General features: G+C 44.2%; 1 protein-coding gene across 1 annotated transcript in view; it reads right to left on the bottom strand.

Annotated features, from left to right (window-relative positions):
- FLT3 (fms related receptor tyrosine kinase 3) overlaps positions 1-15231 on the bottom strand; it is a gene marked incomplete at both ends in the record, with an annotated part of 74993 nt that overhangs the window by 4898 nt on the left and 54864 nt on the right. Inside the window, 8 exons of the mRNA XM_082675544.1 lie at positions 830-935; positions 1400-1499; positions 1817-1928; positions 3767-3889; positions 7252-7379; positions 9083-9165; positions 10966-11119; positions 12127-12237. Of these exons, the coding sequence (XP_082531670.1) occupies positions 830-935; positions 1400-1499; positions 1817-1928; positions 3767-3889; positions 7252-7379; positions 9083-9165; positions 10966-11119; positions 12127-12237 (917 nt within the window). The remainder of the gene's footprint in view (positions 1-829; positions 936-1399; positions 1500-1816; positions 1929-3766; positions 3890-7251; positions 7380-9082; positions 9166-10965; positions 11120-12126; positions 12238-15231) is intronic.

Below are 15231 nucleotides of genomic sequence, written 5' to 3'. Positions count from 1 at the left end.
TTAATTCCATATTTCAGATAAGGAAACTGAGACCACCCCTCCCCCAAAGATTAAGTGACTTAATTAACCCATATCAGAAGCAAACAACGGAGCCAAGATTTGAACCGAGGTATTGGGGGTTCCAGGTTCCTTTGTTCATTTGGTCTAGGGGATGGTTCCTCTAACTCCATCAGGCGGTACTGTTAAGGGTGAGAATCAGCAAAGTAATTCCCAGTTCCCAAAGCTCAAAGGTCATCTAGCTTAGCAACCCATTTTACAGGTAAGAAAACTAAGGCCCAGTGCTGGTATTAAGCTCTCAGGACTCCAGGTCGATGCTCTTTCCACTCTATTACATGATTGAGTTGTATGATTATTCCACACAAAACCTTCATGCCGAATTAGGTAAAGTCAGTGGCTTCTGGAGGTCAGGGATTACGTTTTATTTATTTGTTTGGTCCTCAGCACTGGTCACTTAAAAGCATTTAATTTCTTAATCAATTGGCTAAAATCTTCAGGAAAAGTTTTTCTTTTTTACTTTCCCCCTAAAAACACTTATCCATAAGTATATCTAACCCCATACAACTTTTTTTTTTTTTTCCAGGACAAGAGCAGCTTTACTTTTCTGAATGCTTTCCTTAATCTAATTATATTGAAGGATGGGTGGCCCTTTGTTTTGAGTTTCGGATTATGAGTTTGACCCCATACAACTTTTAAAGAGCAACCTAGACCAGTTGTGATGAGGAAGGCAACTTGGTACCTTTGGCACTTAGGAAATCAGCAATGAGTGTTCTGAGTTACAGAGTTCTTTCCTTCCTAATGATACTTTATAAGATGCTGTGCTGCTACCTACCGCTTCTTCCGCATCTGCCAGCTGACATCCTAAAAATGAAGTCAGGTTAGGAAAGGATGGCCGTTTCCTTGAGTCAAAAGCCCAGCAGGATTGCATTATAAAGTATCTGTAAAGACAACAGGAGAAGAAGCAAGATAGGAAATCTGAATGAAGCAAAATGGGTCACTTTCCACTTAACGAAGCCCCATTTATTGCTGTGGAGATAGTTGTTTATGGCATGTTCGTCCTGAGGCAAGTACTAGCTTAGATTTTTGAACTCATATGAGAAAGCACAAATTAGATGATGCATTTTGACAAATACAGTGTGGACCAGAATTCAGGAGAAGGGTCCCTCAAGCAAAGGAGCTGAAACCCAGAAAACATTCAGTTATGTTCAGAAATCCCCAAAACAAAAAGGAAGCGTTTTCTTTCCTTTTCTTTTCCTTTCTTTGCTTTGCTGTGCTTTCCTTTTCTTAAGAGGAATCATGGGAACTTCATACTAAAGAGTTTTACTTTTTTTCTCATGGGTTTGGAGCTAGACAGGCTGTAAATTTCCGATGTCAGCCGCTTTACGGTCTGACTTACACTTACATTTCTTCCGTGGCATAGAATGGCTGATCCATTTTAAATCCACTCTGGATGAGTTTGTAGAAGTTAGCATCAGCTGGAATCCCGGGGTAAGGATTGACACCTGAGAAAAATAAGAGGGTCTATAACCATCCACTCACCCTTCAGTTGTTTATTATTCACTCAATTGGCAAACACGAGGGTTTGTGGCTCCCTGGGCCAGCACTGTGGGGTGCTGGGCAGGAGAAGCCACGTTCTGGCAGGCAGGACAGACCAATGGACACCAGCACGTAAAAAGAAAGGGGCTCAGGCTGCAACAGAAGTAAGACTAGGCGGGCTCTGGGTCATGGCATTTCTTCCACCCTTTGACTTAGGAGCGGGGGAGGAGTGCAGAGGGGGCACAGTGCAGAAGCCCAGGGCTCAGGGAACTGCAAGTCTTACCAAGCGAGAATATTTCCCAGAGTAATATTCCGTATGACCAGACATCGCTCTTAATTGTGTAGATTCCCTCAAACAAGCTTTCAGGAGCCATCCACTTCACAGGCAGACGGGCCTGTGTCAAATCCAAGCGGAGATCAATGGTGAATTTTCCACGTACAAACATTCCTTCTTTTCTCGTTAGCTAGGTGATGACTTTTATTCTCTCCCTAAGGCCACACTTAACGCTTCCTTGAGAAAATCGTATTCCTCAAGTGGGCTTTTTTTCACTTTCAAATTAATATTGTAACATAGTGGCCTTAAACAAACAAACTTTATTCCTTTAAAACTCAAGCTTGCACTTGGCATTGGTAAGTTTCACAGTAGACACTCGCTTCCTGCTGCGTAGCCAGGCACTGCCCCAGAGGGAAGTGGGGTACTTTGTTAAGGCATTTCTTGGAAGAATTTTAGTGGAAATGCCATCCACAAGAATGTGATGGGAGGAGCATTACTTCATCGCTTCCAGAAATGACACCAGGCGGGTTTCTGTGGTTTTAGTAATTCTCAGTAGCGTGAAAGGGGAGTTTTGAATTAGTACAGCCTCAGGTTAGAATCAAGACACGGGGACGGAGAGGTTCCTGGGGCTGAGCATTTTGTAGTATTTTCTTTTTCAGGGATTGAGAGCCCTTAACGGTGCACATTTAATCTGCCAAGTAAAATCAAAGCTCAAGAAAGATACCCTGTTTTAAACCCTATTCAAAAGGATGAGCTGGGAGAATCAAGCAGGCTAGTCTGGTTAATTTGATGAATTAAAGGGATTAATTGTGGTTCCAAATGGAATTCCCTTTCCTGCTTAAGAAACCACCAGCTAGTAGGGTAGAAACTTCATAGCCATTATTAGTTCATCCTATTTAAGACCGCAGCTACAATGAGGGAAGTGCAGATCCAAAATCAGCTGTGTGTCTGATTCTAGCGGGAACACAGTTTAATTTGATTTGCAACATGTATTGGACAACGGAATCTGGTTGGTTTATTCCCATAAACGCTCTGCGGCAAGTGAATACTCCTCATGGGAAATGCTGTAACATCACGCTCGTGCACAGACGTGGGGCTCAGACCACTCATGTTCTAACCCATGTGCTGTGTCATCACGAGCAAGTGACTTTTCTGTGCCTCAGTTTCCTCAACCACAAACGGGTACTTTGAGGACCAAATGAGTCAATACACGTCAAGCACTTAGAATAGCGCTTAGCACGTGGTAAGCACAATACCAGCATTTGTTATTATTATTACTTCACAAGTAGGGGCCATAAAGCAGAGAGAAATCACAAAAATGAACAGCCAGAAAGAACAGGGGCTTAAATCCAGGCAATGTCATTCCCAAAAACCATACCCTTTCAACTACACACAATCTTACCATCTAGTATTTTTAGTAGTTCTCTTATAAGTGACACATGTGTCCTTAGGTTTTTTTAACAAGTAGATTCAGTGATGTTTTAGGTCTCCCTGTGTAACAGTAAGAGGATGACAAATATTCATTAACTAACATTTGATTTAAATACTGTGCCTTTTTAAAATGTATATTTAATATTTAATTTACATGTTGTATTTTTAAAATGCTGTCTTGTAACAATTACCTATTCCCATAATGAAAGCATAACTCAATAGTCACTTTATAGATGAAGGAACTGAAATGAGTTTTAAGTAATGAGATTTTTTTTTAAGATGTGGATTGCACTCAAAGCCCCCTAATTGCTAGGTGTGATGCTATTTTGCTCAACTTTTATTACAGATGGAATATTTCCGTGAAGCTGCAGAAAAACCTTTGAAGCCCAAGAAAGCAAACTGCTGGGAGGAAGTTTTCTGAGGTTAACATAAATCACAAATGCACTACAGTGAGTGCAGATGTTTAGATTAGTGATGACAAAAACACACAATAACAGGATAAAACTACGTGAGAAGAAGCAGCCTTACATTGCCTCTGATCACGTAGTTGGAATCGCTCATGATGTCCCGAGCCAGTCCAAAATCACCGATCTTAACCACCTTCCCGTGGGTCACAAGGACATTCCTGGCTGCCAGGTCTCTGTGAACACACTAGAAGGAACAAACTGGGAGTGTTATTTACCAGGATGTCTATTATCACAGAGTACAATCTTCCTTCTCATTTCAAGTTCAGTAGGAGTTACAGATGACAGAACCGTCGTTCCTTGAGGTGTCTTATCTTTACTGGGCCCTGAGCCATCATCACGATGTGTAACTAAGTGCGTGAACAATGCTTCAGCCGTTGGTGCTGCTTAGGGAACATTCCCAGAGGCCAAAGGGGCCGGGTTCTGAGAAAGCAGGTCAACCCTAGCAAGGTGCATATCTTGCTATAAATAAGAGACACAGCAGCAGGGCCTCTAACGGGGTTTTCAGAGCACTCTTCTGTGGGGTGGAGACAGTGTCTTTTCTGATGGGAAATACCTTTGGCAATAAAATGGCATAATATCAAAAAAAGAGGGAAAGTACTAGAAGTTTGGGAAGGTTGACTAAGGTGGAATTAGAAAGAGTTCCTGAATTGAGAGATGACGTGACTTTAATTCGAGTGGTTTGGCAAGAAAATTAACTCCACGGAGGAAGATTTTAAAAGAAACAGGGATTTCCCTGGTGGCTCAGTGGTCAAGAATCTGCCTGCCAATGCAGGGGACATGGGTTCGAGCCCTGGTCCGGGAAGATCCCACATGCCGCGGAACAACTAAGCCTGTGCGCCACAACTACTGAGCCTGTGCTCTAGAGCCTGTGAGCCACAGCTGCTGAGCCCGTGGGCCACAACTACTGAAGTCCGTGCGCCCTAGAGCCCGTGCTCCACAATGAGAAGCCACTGCAATGAGAAGCCCGCACACCGCACACCGCAACGAAGAGTAGCCCCCGCTTAACGCAATTAGAGAACGGGGATGGCCTAAAGGGAAAATGGGAGGGAGTTCCAAGAAACCAGATATACTTCAAAACATTCTTATTATCACAAGCCCAGGGGGAGAAAAGGCAGTGCCCCTTGACCTCCAATCGTGAGTAGTTTGAGAATTTACTTAACAACAGGCAGCAACCGGGCTGGACCGCCGAGGCAGATGCCTTCAATGTCTGTAAAGAAGCTGGTGTCAGTGCTACTGTAGACGCAGAGGTGAGAGAGGAGACATACTCCAATAGCCGGCAGGGAACACGAGGAGAGGAAAGTGCCCGGGGACTGGGGTGGGGAAGAATTCTGAGACAGTGATTCTTTTCACTGTTGAGCAAGGACGAGGACGCCCAACCGTGGAAAAGAAAAGTAAAGACGGCAGCTCTTTCTCTTCGGTCCCAGGTGCTTCGGGATCTGTGGCCCCGGTGCAGACGTGGCCAAGTTCAAGAACCACAGCATAAACAGCCAGTCCCCAAATGGCCCGGAAACGGCATCAAGAAATCCCGATCACAACTCTCTCTTAAGGGGGCGGACCCCGAGTTCCCGAGGAACGTACCCTTTGCCAAGAGGCACAACAAGAAGGGCCTGTAGAAGGTGCAGGCCAACAACGCCAGGCCTGCGCGTGCACTGCTGAGGATATCAAGGCTCTCGGAAAGCCCAGGGAGGCCAAACCCAAGGTCCCAGAGGGAGCAGCCGCAAGCTCAGACAGCTCGCCTACATTGCGCACCCCAAGCTCAGGAAACGTTCCCGCATCGCCAAGGGTCTCGGGTTCTGCCGGCCAAAGTCCCAGGCCGAGGCTCAAACCAAGGCCAAGGCTGCAGCTGCAGCTGCGGCTCCAGCTCCGGCTCCGGCTCCGGCTCCCAAAGATACCTAGGCCCTCACAAAGGCTCCAGAGTAGAGGCCTTTATCTGCCAATGTGGGAACAGAAGGACTGGTGTGACCCCTGGGCTGCTGTCTGCGTGGGGCTGGTGTCCTCCTGTGCTATTGGGACAAATAAACCTGAGGCCAGGATCTGTCAGTAAAAAGGAAGAATCAAAGGAAGGAAGGGAGGGAGGGAGGGAGGGAGGGAGGGAAGGAAGGAAGGAAGGAAGGAAGGAAGGAAGGAAGGAAGGAAGGAAGAAAGGAAGATAGAAAGGAAGGAGGAAAGAAAGAAAGAAAGAGAGAAAGGGAGAAAGAGAGAAAGAAAGAAAGAAAAAAGAAAGAGAAAGAAAGGAAGGAAGGAAGGAGGAAAGAAAGAAAGAAAGAAAGAAAGAAAGGAAGAAAGAAAAGATAGAAAGAAAGGAAGAAAGAAGAGAGGGAGGAAGGAAGGAAGGAAGAAAGGGAGAGAGAAAAAAAAGACAGCAACATGTACTTTCAATATCCATGAGTAAAAAAAACCTTGGGATTCTAACTGGGGTTGTGAGAAATATACAGATTAATCTGGTGAGAACTGACTTTTCTTTTAAACGGTGAATCTCTCCCATATGAACAAAACAGAACTCATTTATTCAGGTCTTCCTTTTTGCCCTTTAATCAAGTTTCACAGGTTTCTTCATGAAAGAAATATATCTTACGTGTTTCTTGTTTATCTTAACCTGTTTCATAGTTTGGTTGCTCTCGTGAATAGAGTCTTTTTCTTGTTCTTCAAAGCTATTGATTTATTTCACATTAATCTTTTTCTTAAAACTGGGATATAATTGATGTAATACATTCAATTGGAGATTGTACATTTTTAAAGAAAAAAAAATACATCTGAAATTATTCTGTCCAAATTCAGGGAGAAAGAGAAGAGAGGAGGCCAAGAGAGGGCAGTGGAGGAGAGAGAGGAAGAGACTAGGAGACCAAAGGGAAAAGGAGAGGAAAAAGTTGGGGAAATAAAGAGAAGTAGTGGAAGGGAAGAAAACGAGGACAGAAAGTAGCCAGACGAATGGCTGAAATCGGTTCATAGGCAGCAGACGCCTGAAATGTCAGAGAAGAGCAGAACTGAAAGAATATTATAGAAAGAGTGCAAAACTGGGGTAGAGTCCACAGTGTGAGGGGTCCCTGAGGTCTTCACATCACAGCCCCAATGGACCTGGGATTAGCAGACCCACAAGGCTGCTGCCAGCCCACAGCAAACTCTCGAAAGGGACACCGGTGCTTTGGGCGGCTGGCTTGGCCTGAAGAGCACCTGGGATCTGAGCCTCCGCTCACCCCCTGGGTCAAATGTAGGACACAGTCTAAACAACCTGAAGTGACTGTCCGACAGGGCTACACCTGGTTTTGAGGAGGGATTCCTGAGGACTTCCTATCTGGAAGCTTCAGGGACGTTGGACCGTCTGGGAGGGCTGTGATAACCGTCATTTAATAAGGAATCCCTGACCTTTATACTATAATTAGCCAAGAGCTCATGTAACATCCTAGGTGATTCCAACTGTGAACGGGAGGGAAAGACAGACCTTAGGAGATGCAAGTTAAAATAAACAAGAAAAAAAGAAAACCCCACATCTCTTCTTCAAAATTATCTTCTTGTTGTTGGTGAGTTTCGTTTTTAAAAGGAGCTTACCGACTTAAATTCCAGAAATTCCATTCCTTTGGCCACTTGATATGCAAAGCAAAGAAGATCTTCAAAGGTAAGTACATTCAAGTCCTCTTCTTCCTCCAGCCTTTTTTGGTTTTCGTATTCAATTTCATCTGTAAAATACAACTGGTCCTCATTTTTGCCAAAATGCAAAGAAGTTGCCTTATGGAAGGGGGAGGGGCAAGATGGGGGAGGGGATTTCGAGGTACAAACTATTATGTATAAAATAAGCTACAAGGATATATTGCACAACACAGGGAACATAGCTGATATTCTGTAATGACTCTAAATGGAGTAGAACCTTTAAATTGTGAATCACCATATAGTACACCTGTAACTTATATAATATTGTACGTCGGCTACACTTCAATTAAAAAAAAGAAAAGAAGTTGTCTTATAAATCTCTGTGAGCACCTCATGTACAAATGGAACTATTACATCATCTTCCTGGCGGCACCAGGGCTAAGCTATTTATGCAGAGAACTGTGCAGCCCAGGAAGGGTCACCTAAAGATTCTCTTTGGTTAGAGGAGTGAATTCTCCAGCTCTCTGGGGATAAGTCAGGGGTTTCTTTTGCACTAGGTAGTTTTGTCACACTGGGAAAAGAATTACCAATTATCTACTACATTTTATTAACTGTTTGTGCACTTAATGTTGTTTTTTTTTTTAAGGGGAATGAAACTCCTCATTGTGTGTGTGACACCACTAAAGTTTTTTTTTTTTAATAATAAATTTATTTATTTATTTATGGCTGCATTGGGTCTTCATTGCTGTGCGCGGGCTTTCTCTAGTTGCGGCGAGCGGGGGCTACTCTTCGTTGCGGTGCGCGGGCTTCTCATTGCGGTGGCTTCTCTTGTTGCGGAGCACGGGCTCTAGGCGCGTGGGCTTCAGTAGTTGTGGCACGCAGGCTCAGCAGTTGTGGCTCGCGGGCTCTAGAGCGCAGGATCAGTAGTTGTGGTGCACGGGTTTAGCTGCTCCGCGGCATGTGGGATCTTCCCAGACCAGGGATCGAACAGTGTCCCCTGCATTGGCAGGTGGATTCTTAACCCTGCGCCACCAGGGAAGTCCTTAATGTTCTTCTAGTTAATCCTTTCTTTTTTTTTGCCGCACTGTGTGGCTTGTGGGATCTTAGTTCCCCAATCAGGAATCGAACCCATGCCCCCTGCAGTGGAAGCGCAGAGTCTTAACCACTGAACTGCCAGGAAAGTCCCAATTTACGACTTTTAAAAAGACTAACCTGATCAAATAAAATAGCCCTCAGCGTTTATTAGTAGAAACATTGACATAAAATTCACACACTAAACTGGTGGCTTTTCACTACCTTTAAAGTAAATATGCATTGGGACTTCCCTGGTGGTGCAGTGGTTAAGAATCCACCTGCCAATGCAGGGGACACCGTTCGATCACTGGTCTGGGAAGATCCCACATGCCGCGGAGCAACTAAGCCCGTGCGCCACAACTACTGAGCCTGTGCTCTAGAGCCCACGAGCCACAACTAGTGAAGCCCACGTGCCTAGAGCCCGTGCTCCGCAACAAGAGAAGCCACCACAGTGAGAAGCCCGCGCACCGCAACGAAGAGTAGCCCCTGCTCTCCACAACTAGAGAAAGTCCAGTCGTAGCAACGAAGACCCAATGCAGCCATAAATAAATTTATTTTTAAAAAATGCTATAAAGCAAATATGCATTAATAAAGCCTATAGATGACATTAGCAAAGATAAACATGCTTTTGCATTTACACACTTTTTTAAAATAGCTAACACAGAACTCTTGTATCCATTTCTATTTGGAAGTGCTACTATTTAGAATAAAATATTACCTTCGGATTGAAATGAATTCCCATTGAACCCTGAGACAGGATCTGAGTCCGGGTGTATTTGGACTTCTCTTGAACCAGGCATACTATTAAAAAAAGTTAGTTCATTATTTATGTTCTTCTTCTGAGTAGATATTTTATTAGAAAAAATACAATTCATCAAATAAATGAATTCCAATTATAAATGGGCTTTTAAATTAAAAGCATGGCATCAACTAGTCCTTTTAGTGTGTGTGGACATTAAACACATCTGTGTAATTGAGCCTGTCTGTCGAACGAGGATAAGAGTGATCTCTGTTATGTGTATGGAATCTTATGGTTCAAAGAGGACCTCACTCAATCCTTCCCACAACCCTACAAGCTGGGTGTCAAAGTCACATTTTATAAAAGAAAAACTAGGCTGGGTGAGATAAATATGATTCGCTGAAATCACGAAGCTAATAAAGAGTGTGACTTTCCCTATAAAAGTCCATGTATTATAGATCTTCTATGAAGACCTTTTAGTGTTTCAGCATCCTTTTTTTTTTTTCCAAGTTGGCCTTTGTAAAGCTCATCCCCTTTTCCTGTGAAATTAATAAACAGTAATAAGGAAAGTCTCTTTTACTGTGTATAATATAGAACTCTTCACTGAGGAATTTTGTATACGTTATATACAGACAATGACTCAGTTTATTCCAGCATAATAGTTTACCCCAATTACAATGTCCACATCTTTAGAAAATAGCTTAATGCTTTCAGACCACAAATATTCCAAAAGTAATTGCTTCAGTGTGTTTCATACCCAGTGACTGGAAGGAATCAAAGGCACTGAGTGACCAGCATGTTGTCACTAACCATGGAGTCCTGGCCACACACGGATTCTCTGTTCTAGAATTCGGATGACATTATAGAATCCTCTCAGTTTGGGAATATGAACTGAGAAACGAGTGTAAAAGGGAAGTTTGGTGTGAAATGATTAAGGGCAGCTGCACAAAGACATGCATGGGGTTTCCACGGGGTCCCTGGTGTTAAGATGCTGGTCTCTGTCGCAGCCATTAGAAGGCCAGAGATGTGAGCTGAAACTTACATGCTAAGAAAACAAGGAAACTCAAATGGACCCTCCAAAAGTCCCCCAGTAAAGCTAACAGTCTCTGACAAATCCGCATTTAGAAAAAGGGAGAGGTTTCATGTAGGAGGGAACTAGGGATGCACTGTGGCTTGAGGAATCATTCTATCAGAGTGCCTGTGAATTCATTCAGAGAAGGATGTCATCGAGCTAGGACGTTCAGGTAATTAGCAGGAAATTTCCAAGGATAAGGACGAGCATCCCGCCAAACCTACAGCCCTCTTGGGACTGAGAATCACTCAGGATCCCACAGATGGCAGAACATACAAGGCAGAGCATAGAGACAAATGTCACCACTACTTTATTTTGTCCCCATCATTATGTCAATCAATCCATCCTAATTTTTAAAAATCCGATTTATGAGTTTAGAGCTCTTTTGTGCAATACTCCCAGGACCTGCACTACTTTCTAGGAATATATCAAGGGCTTTGGGAAAGGGGTTCATTCTTTCTACCAATACCCATGTGTCAGCCAGGAGGCCTGACATAGTGAATAATGCACCTTTCCTAAAACTGAATTTACGTCTAGGAGGTGATTAGGCGCCGGTGGACAGAACTGGTTCAGCTACAGTACCTGTACTGCAGGAAAGGGAAAGCCTCATTGTTCAAATCAACAGGGAAACTATAACGAAAGATAAGAGACCTTTCTAGGTCTTAGAACCCACAGACCACACAAAATGCTGGAGGATGGCCTTTAGAAACTGGCCAGTGGGGTGTGTTTAACCACCATACTTTGTCTGTTCTGTAATGTATTATTATAAAACTGTGACCCAGTCTCTTACCTGGAATTAGGGGGTGATTGGAAAGTGGGATAAAAACTGAAATTATGTTCCTTGAAAATCTCCGTCCACGTCCTATGAAATTTTTCTCTTTTACTTCTTAGATAGTTGAGAAGGTCGCCATAGCAACAATATTCAAAAATCAAGTAAATTGGTCCTGAAATAGTGACAGTTTTAATCCTAGGTATACAGACACCAAATAATTTTTTTCAGACATCTGTGTGGCAGAAACCATACTCTGTGAGAACTCCCTTCTCCCCTGACTTGGGGAGAGTACAGCTCTCTCTGAACCTATCTCTTCTTGGACTTTAAATTCAATTTCAGACTTTTGCTCAAACTCCTTGGAAAGCTGTTACCTTCCACTTTGGCCCGTGTGGCCTCACCAAGAACCACTGGCCACCTAAATTCTCCAGTTTGCAACTGGGAATAATAGGTTGACTGCGTTGTGAGCACTTGGTAAATATAAGCTGGTTTGCGGTTTACCCGAGGAGGGAGAAATACATCCCTAGCCACCTCTTAAATCCATTTTCTCTTTATTTCTCTGTCCCAGTGCCCGGCTGGCTGTCCCAGAAGGAATGACCCTTGGGCACAGGGTTCAGGTACTTCTAGGCAGAAGCGAGAGAATCAGAGCACATGCTCTGTTGGATTCTGGGAGAATAGAGTTTGAAACCCCTCCTTGGCTACGCCTTACTTGAAGCAGCTCAGTCAGGGCCATGGCCAAGCTGTGCAGCTCAGCACTGCATCGGGGCCAGCTCCACAGCCAGGGAGAAGCACCCTCTGAGCAGGTAGAGAGACACCACAAAACGTACTTGCAGCGTTGTTATTATTATTGTGGGTTTTTTTTGGCTGTGCCACGCGGCTTGCAGGATCTTAGTTCCCCGACCAGGGATTGAACCTGGGCCGAGGCAGTGAAAGCCCAGAATCCTAACCGCTGAACCACCAGGGAAGTCCCTTTCAGTAGGTTAGAATATGTGGCTCATCCCGATGAAGACAGGCGTTGTCTACGCTGACCCATCTGACTCTAGAGTGAGGTGTGTCCAATCCCACTTGGGTTTGGGGGCCCACCTTGTGACTGAGAGAACGAGAGAAACACGAGAACAAACGCCCTTTTTGTCTTCACGCTAAAACGTTTTCGATTAGGTGTGCTTAGTGGGAACTGGTTACCTGACAGGGTGCACGCCCCCAGCAGATTCACAATGTTCTCGTGGCTGCCCAGGTGGGTCATCATTTTGAGTTCAGACATGAGAGCCTCTCTTTCCGAGCTGTCTGCTTTTTCTGTCCATGGCAGGGCATCACAAATGTAAAATGAAGTAAATTAGGTATTTTAGGTTATTCAATAAATTAAAATTTTCCTCAGTTCAGAGTAGATTTGCACACAAGTTTTAAAATACGTACAATAATACGTACATTTTGAATAATAATACCCTATGTTTTAAGGCAGAATTTCAAAGATTGTTGCATGAAAGTTGAACCAAATAATGTGCCTTTCTACTGGACTTTCCTCTACCTACAAAATAAAAATCTTTATAATTGACCCTTAAAAATAAAATAAAACAAAATAATAATAATACATGATTTTCCTCCACAGTTGAAGTTAATAACTATGCTGAAAGGAGAAACATACTTTTTTTTTTTTTTTGACACCTTTATTTGTTGAAGTCATAGAGTGACAAGATGGGAATGTCAGCAAGGGTGGTTGGTTCCAGCCTGTGACCCTCAGGTCTAGAATCTTAAATTTGTCAGTGGATCCAATGGTGAGAAGGTCAAAGAAGACCAATTCCCACTGACCAAGTTCTCAAGAGAGTCCCTAATTGCCCATGAGGAACAGAACTGCTGGGTAGGCTAGAACGTATCCACTTGCTCTCCCTGGAGTAAGTCTAGAGAGCTTGGCAAATTGTATTCACTGTCGTGCTTAGAAGTGTAGCATGGAGGTACTTACTGGTGAACTGAAAGGTCTCCTGTCATTGAGGCCAATGTGCCCAGGTGGTCAGGACACCCCTGCCCGGGAGGGTGCTGGAGCCCTAGAGGCAAGGGCAAGGTCTCTGGGCCTCCCTCTCCAGGCACACGCCCCGCCCCCCGCAGCCCAGTCTGTTAACATATTCTTTCTTACAGATAGAGTAACTTTTCTTTACATTCAATGGACATTTGATTAGCTATTTCCAGGTGTCATTATTTTGTCCTGGAAGACATGTAGCCTTTATGTGGCTTTCCCAGAGCTTTGATGTCATCTGTTTTGACTTGTGTGAGCTCTCAGGGGCATCCTAATTTGCAACTTCTTGGCTTGGGAGTGACATCCTTCACTGTGTGCACTGGGACCCACTGTACCTCAGGTTTTCCACTGCCTCATGTTTTACAGGGATTCGTGGCTTTCAGTCGTCCATGTCTTGTTTCTCGTGACCAAAAGCATATATTTTTACAGTGTGCTTAACCCTTTCAAAGCACTTTCATATACCACTACCTGACTTTCATTCATTCAACAAGAATTTATTGAATGCCTACTGTGTATGAGGCAATGTGCCAGGCCTTGGGGGAAGAAATGATAGAAAGACACAGCCCCTGTCTTCCTGGAGCTTAGAGCCTCCTTGAAAGGGGGGACAGGTAAATGAACAATTACAGTAGAGTGTCATAAATGCCACATGGCACAAATAAACCTATCTATGAAACAGAAACAGACTCACAGACATAGAGAACAGATTTATAGCCGCCAAGAGGGAGGGGGGTGGGGGAGGGATGGACTGGGAGTTTGGGATTAGCAGATGCAAACTATCAGATATAGAATGGAAACACAACAAGGTCCTACTCTATAGCACAGGGAACTATAATCAATATCCTGTGATAAATCGTAATGAAAAAAATATAAAAAAGAATGTATACATATGTATAATTGAATCACTTTGCTGTACAGCAGAAACTAATATGACATTGTAAATCAACTATACTTCAATAAATAAAAATAAAAAATAAATGCCACATGGCAAATGAAAGTAGGGGTGTTGTCCCACAGAAGAGGGACACCTAACCCAGCCTTAGGGAGGGTGGGGAAGGGGACACCAAATGTCTACGCTGAGACCTGAGGGCAACTAGGAGTTAACCAGGTGAATTCACAGCGGGAAGGATGAAGAAGAACACGCCATCCTGAAAACAGGATGGGCCAAGATCAAGAAAGAGGACAGCATAGCAAAACATACAGACCCACCCTCATGAGGCTTACAGACTACGGAGGCAGCTAAGACATTAGTTAAATAATTAAACAAATATGTAATTGTAGTTGTGATCAACTTTACGGGGGAAAAAAGCCCACAGAGAGCTGGGATATAGGATCTAGCAAGGAACTTGAGCTCATCCGTGGCGTGAGAGAAGGCTTCCCTGAGCAAGTGGTATTTGAGTTGAGATCTACAGGAGGAGCAGGAGATTAAAGACGTGAAAGGGGAAGCGGAAGCGGAAGGACGACCTGTGTAAAGGCCCTGAGGTGGGAGGGACCACGGTACTCCAGAGGAACTGAGAGCCGGCTGTGCTGTAGCGCTGGGGTGAGAAGGGAGAGGCGAGCTGCAGCCATGTCGTTCTGGGCTGTGTGGACCGTTCAAGAGAAATTAAAAGCAACTGGAAAGGTTAAGCAGGAAAATTATATGCTCTGCTTTGCATTTCATAACCATCACTTGGGCTTCAGAATCCTAAAGGAGGTAAGAGTCCATATAGGGTAGTTGCTTGGAAGGCTAGTGCATCCATTCGGAAGGGATAGACTTGGTCTGGGTGGTAGTAACAGAGGTTAAGAGAAAAGAGGATAACTCAGGAGGCACTAGGCAGGAAGCCTGACAGGAATAGCCTACAGGGAATTAGAATGAGGATGGTTTCAAGGATGAGTCAGTCCTAGGTTTCTGGTTGGCCTGCCTGGGTGGCTCATGGCCGGTCATTGGTACTCGCAACCAATCAGTGAGAGAGGGAGGGCTGACAGAGAGCCAGGGTAGGAGGAGTCCACTTTGGATAAGCTGAATTCAAGGGACTCTGGAGACGTCCAAGCACTTGGACATAACCTGAAGCTCAGAAGGGAGGTGCAATCGTGAGAACCATTGGTACATGGGAGGAGGTCACGGGTAAGCTAAGACAGCCCATGAGCATGCGGAGTGAAAAGGGAAGGGGGCCCAGGAGCAAGTCTTCAGGAACTCCGTTGGGTGAGAAGCTGGGTGAGAAGATGAGGGGCCAGCAAAGGACTGTGAAGCAGTCAGAGGGGTAGGAGTAAACCAGAAGAATATGGTGACGTGGAAACCAAAG

The sequence above is a fragment of the Grampus griseus genome (genome assembly GCF_964374135.1).
Source record: "Grampus griseus genome assembly, chromosome: 18".
Classification (NCBI taxonomy): Eukaryota; Metazoa; Chordata; class Mammalia; order Artiodactyla; family Delphinidae; genus Grampus; species Grampus griseus.
This window is presented reverse-complemented; position numbering and strand designations above follow the sequence as displayed.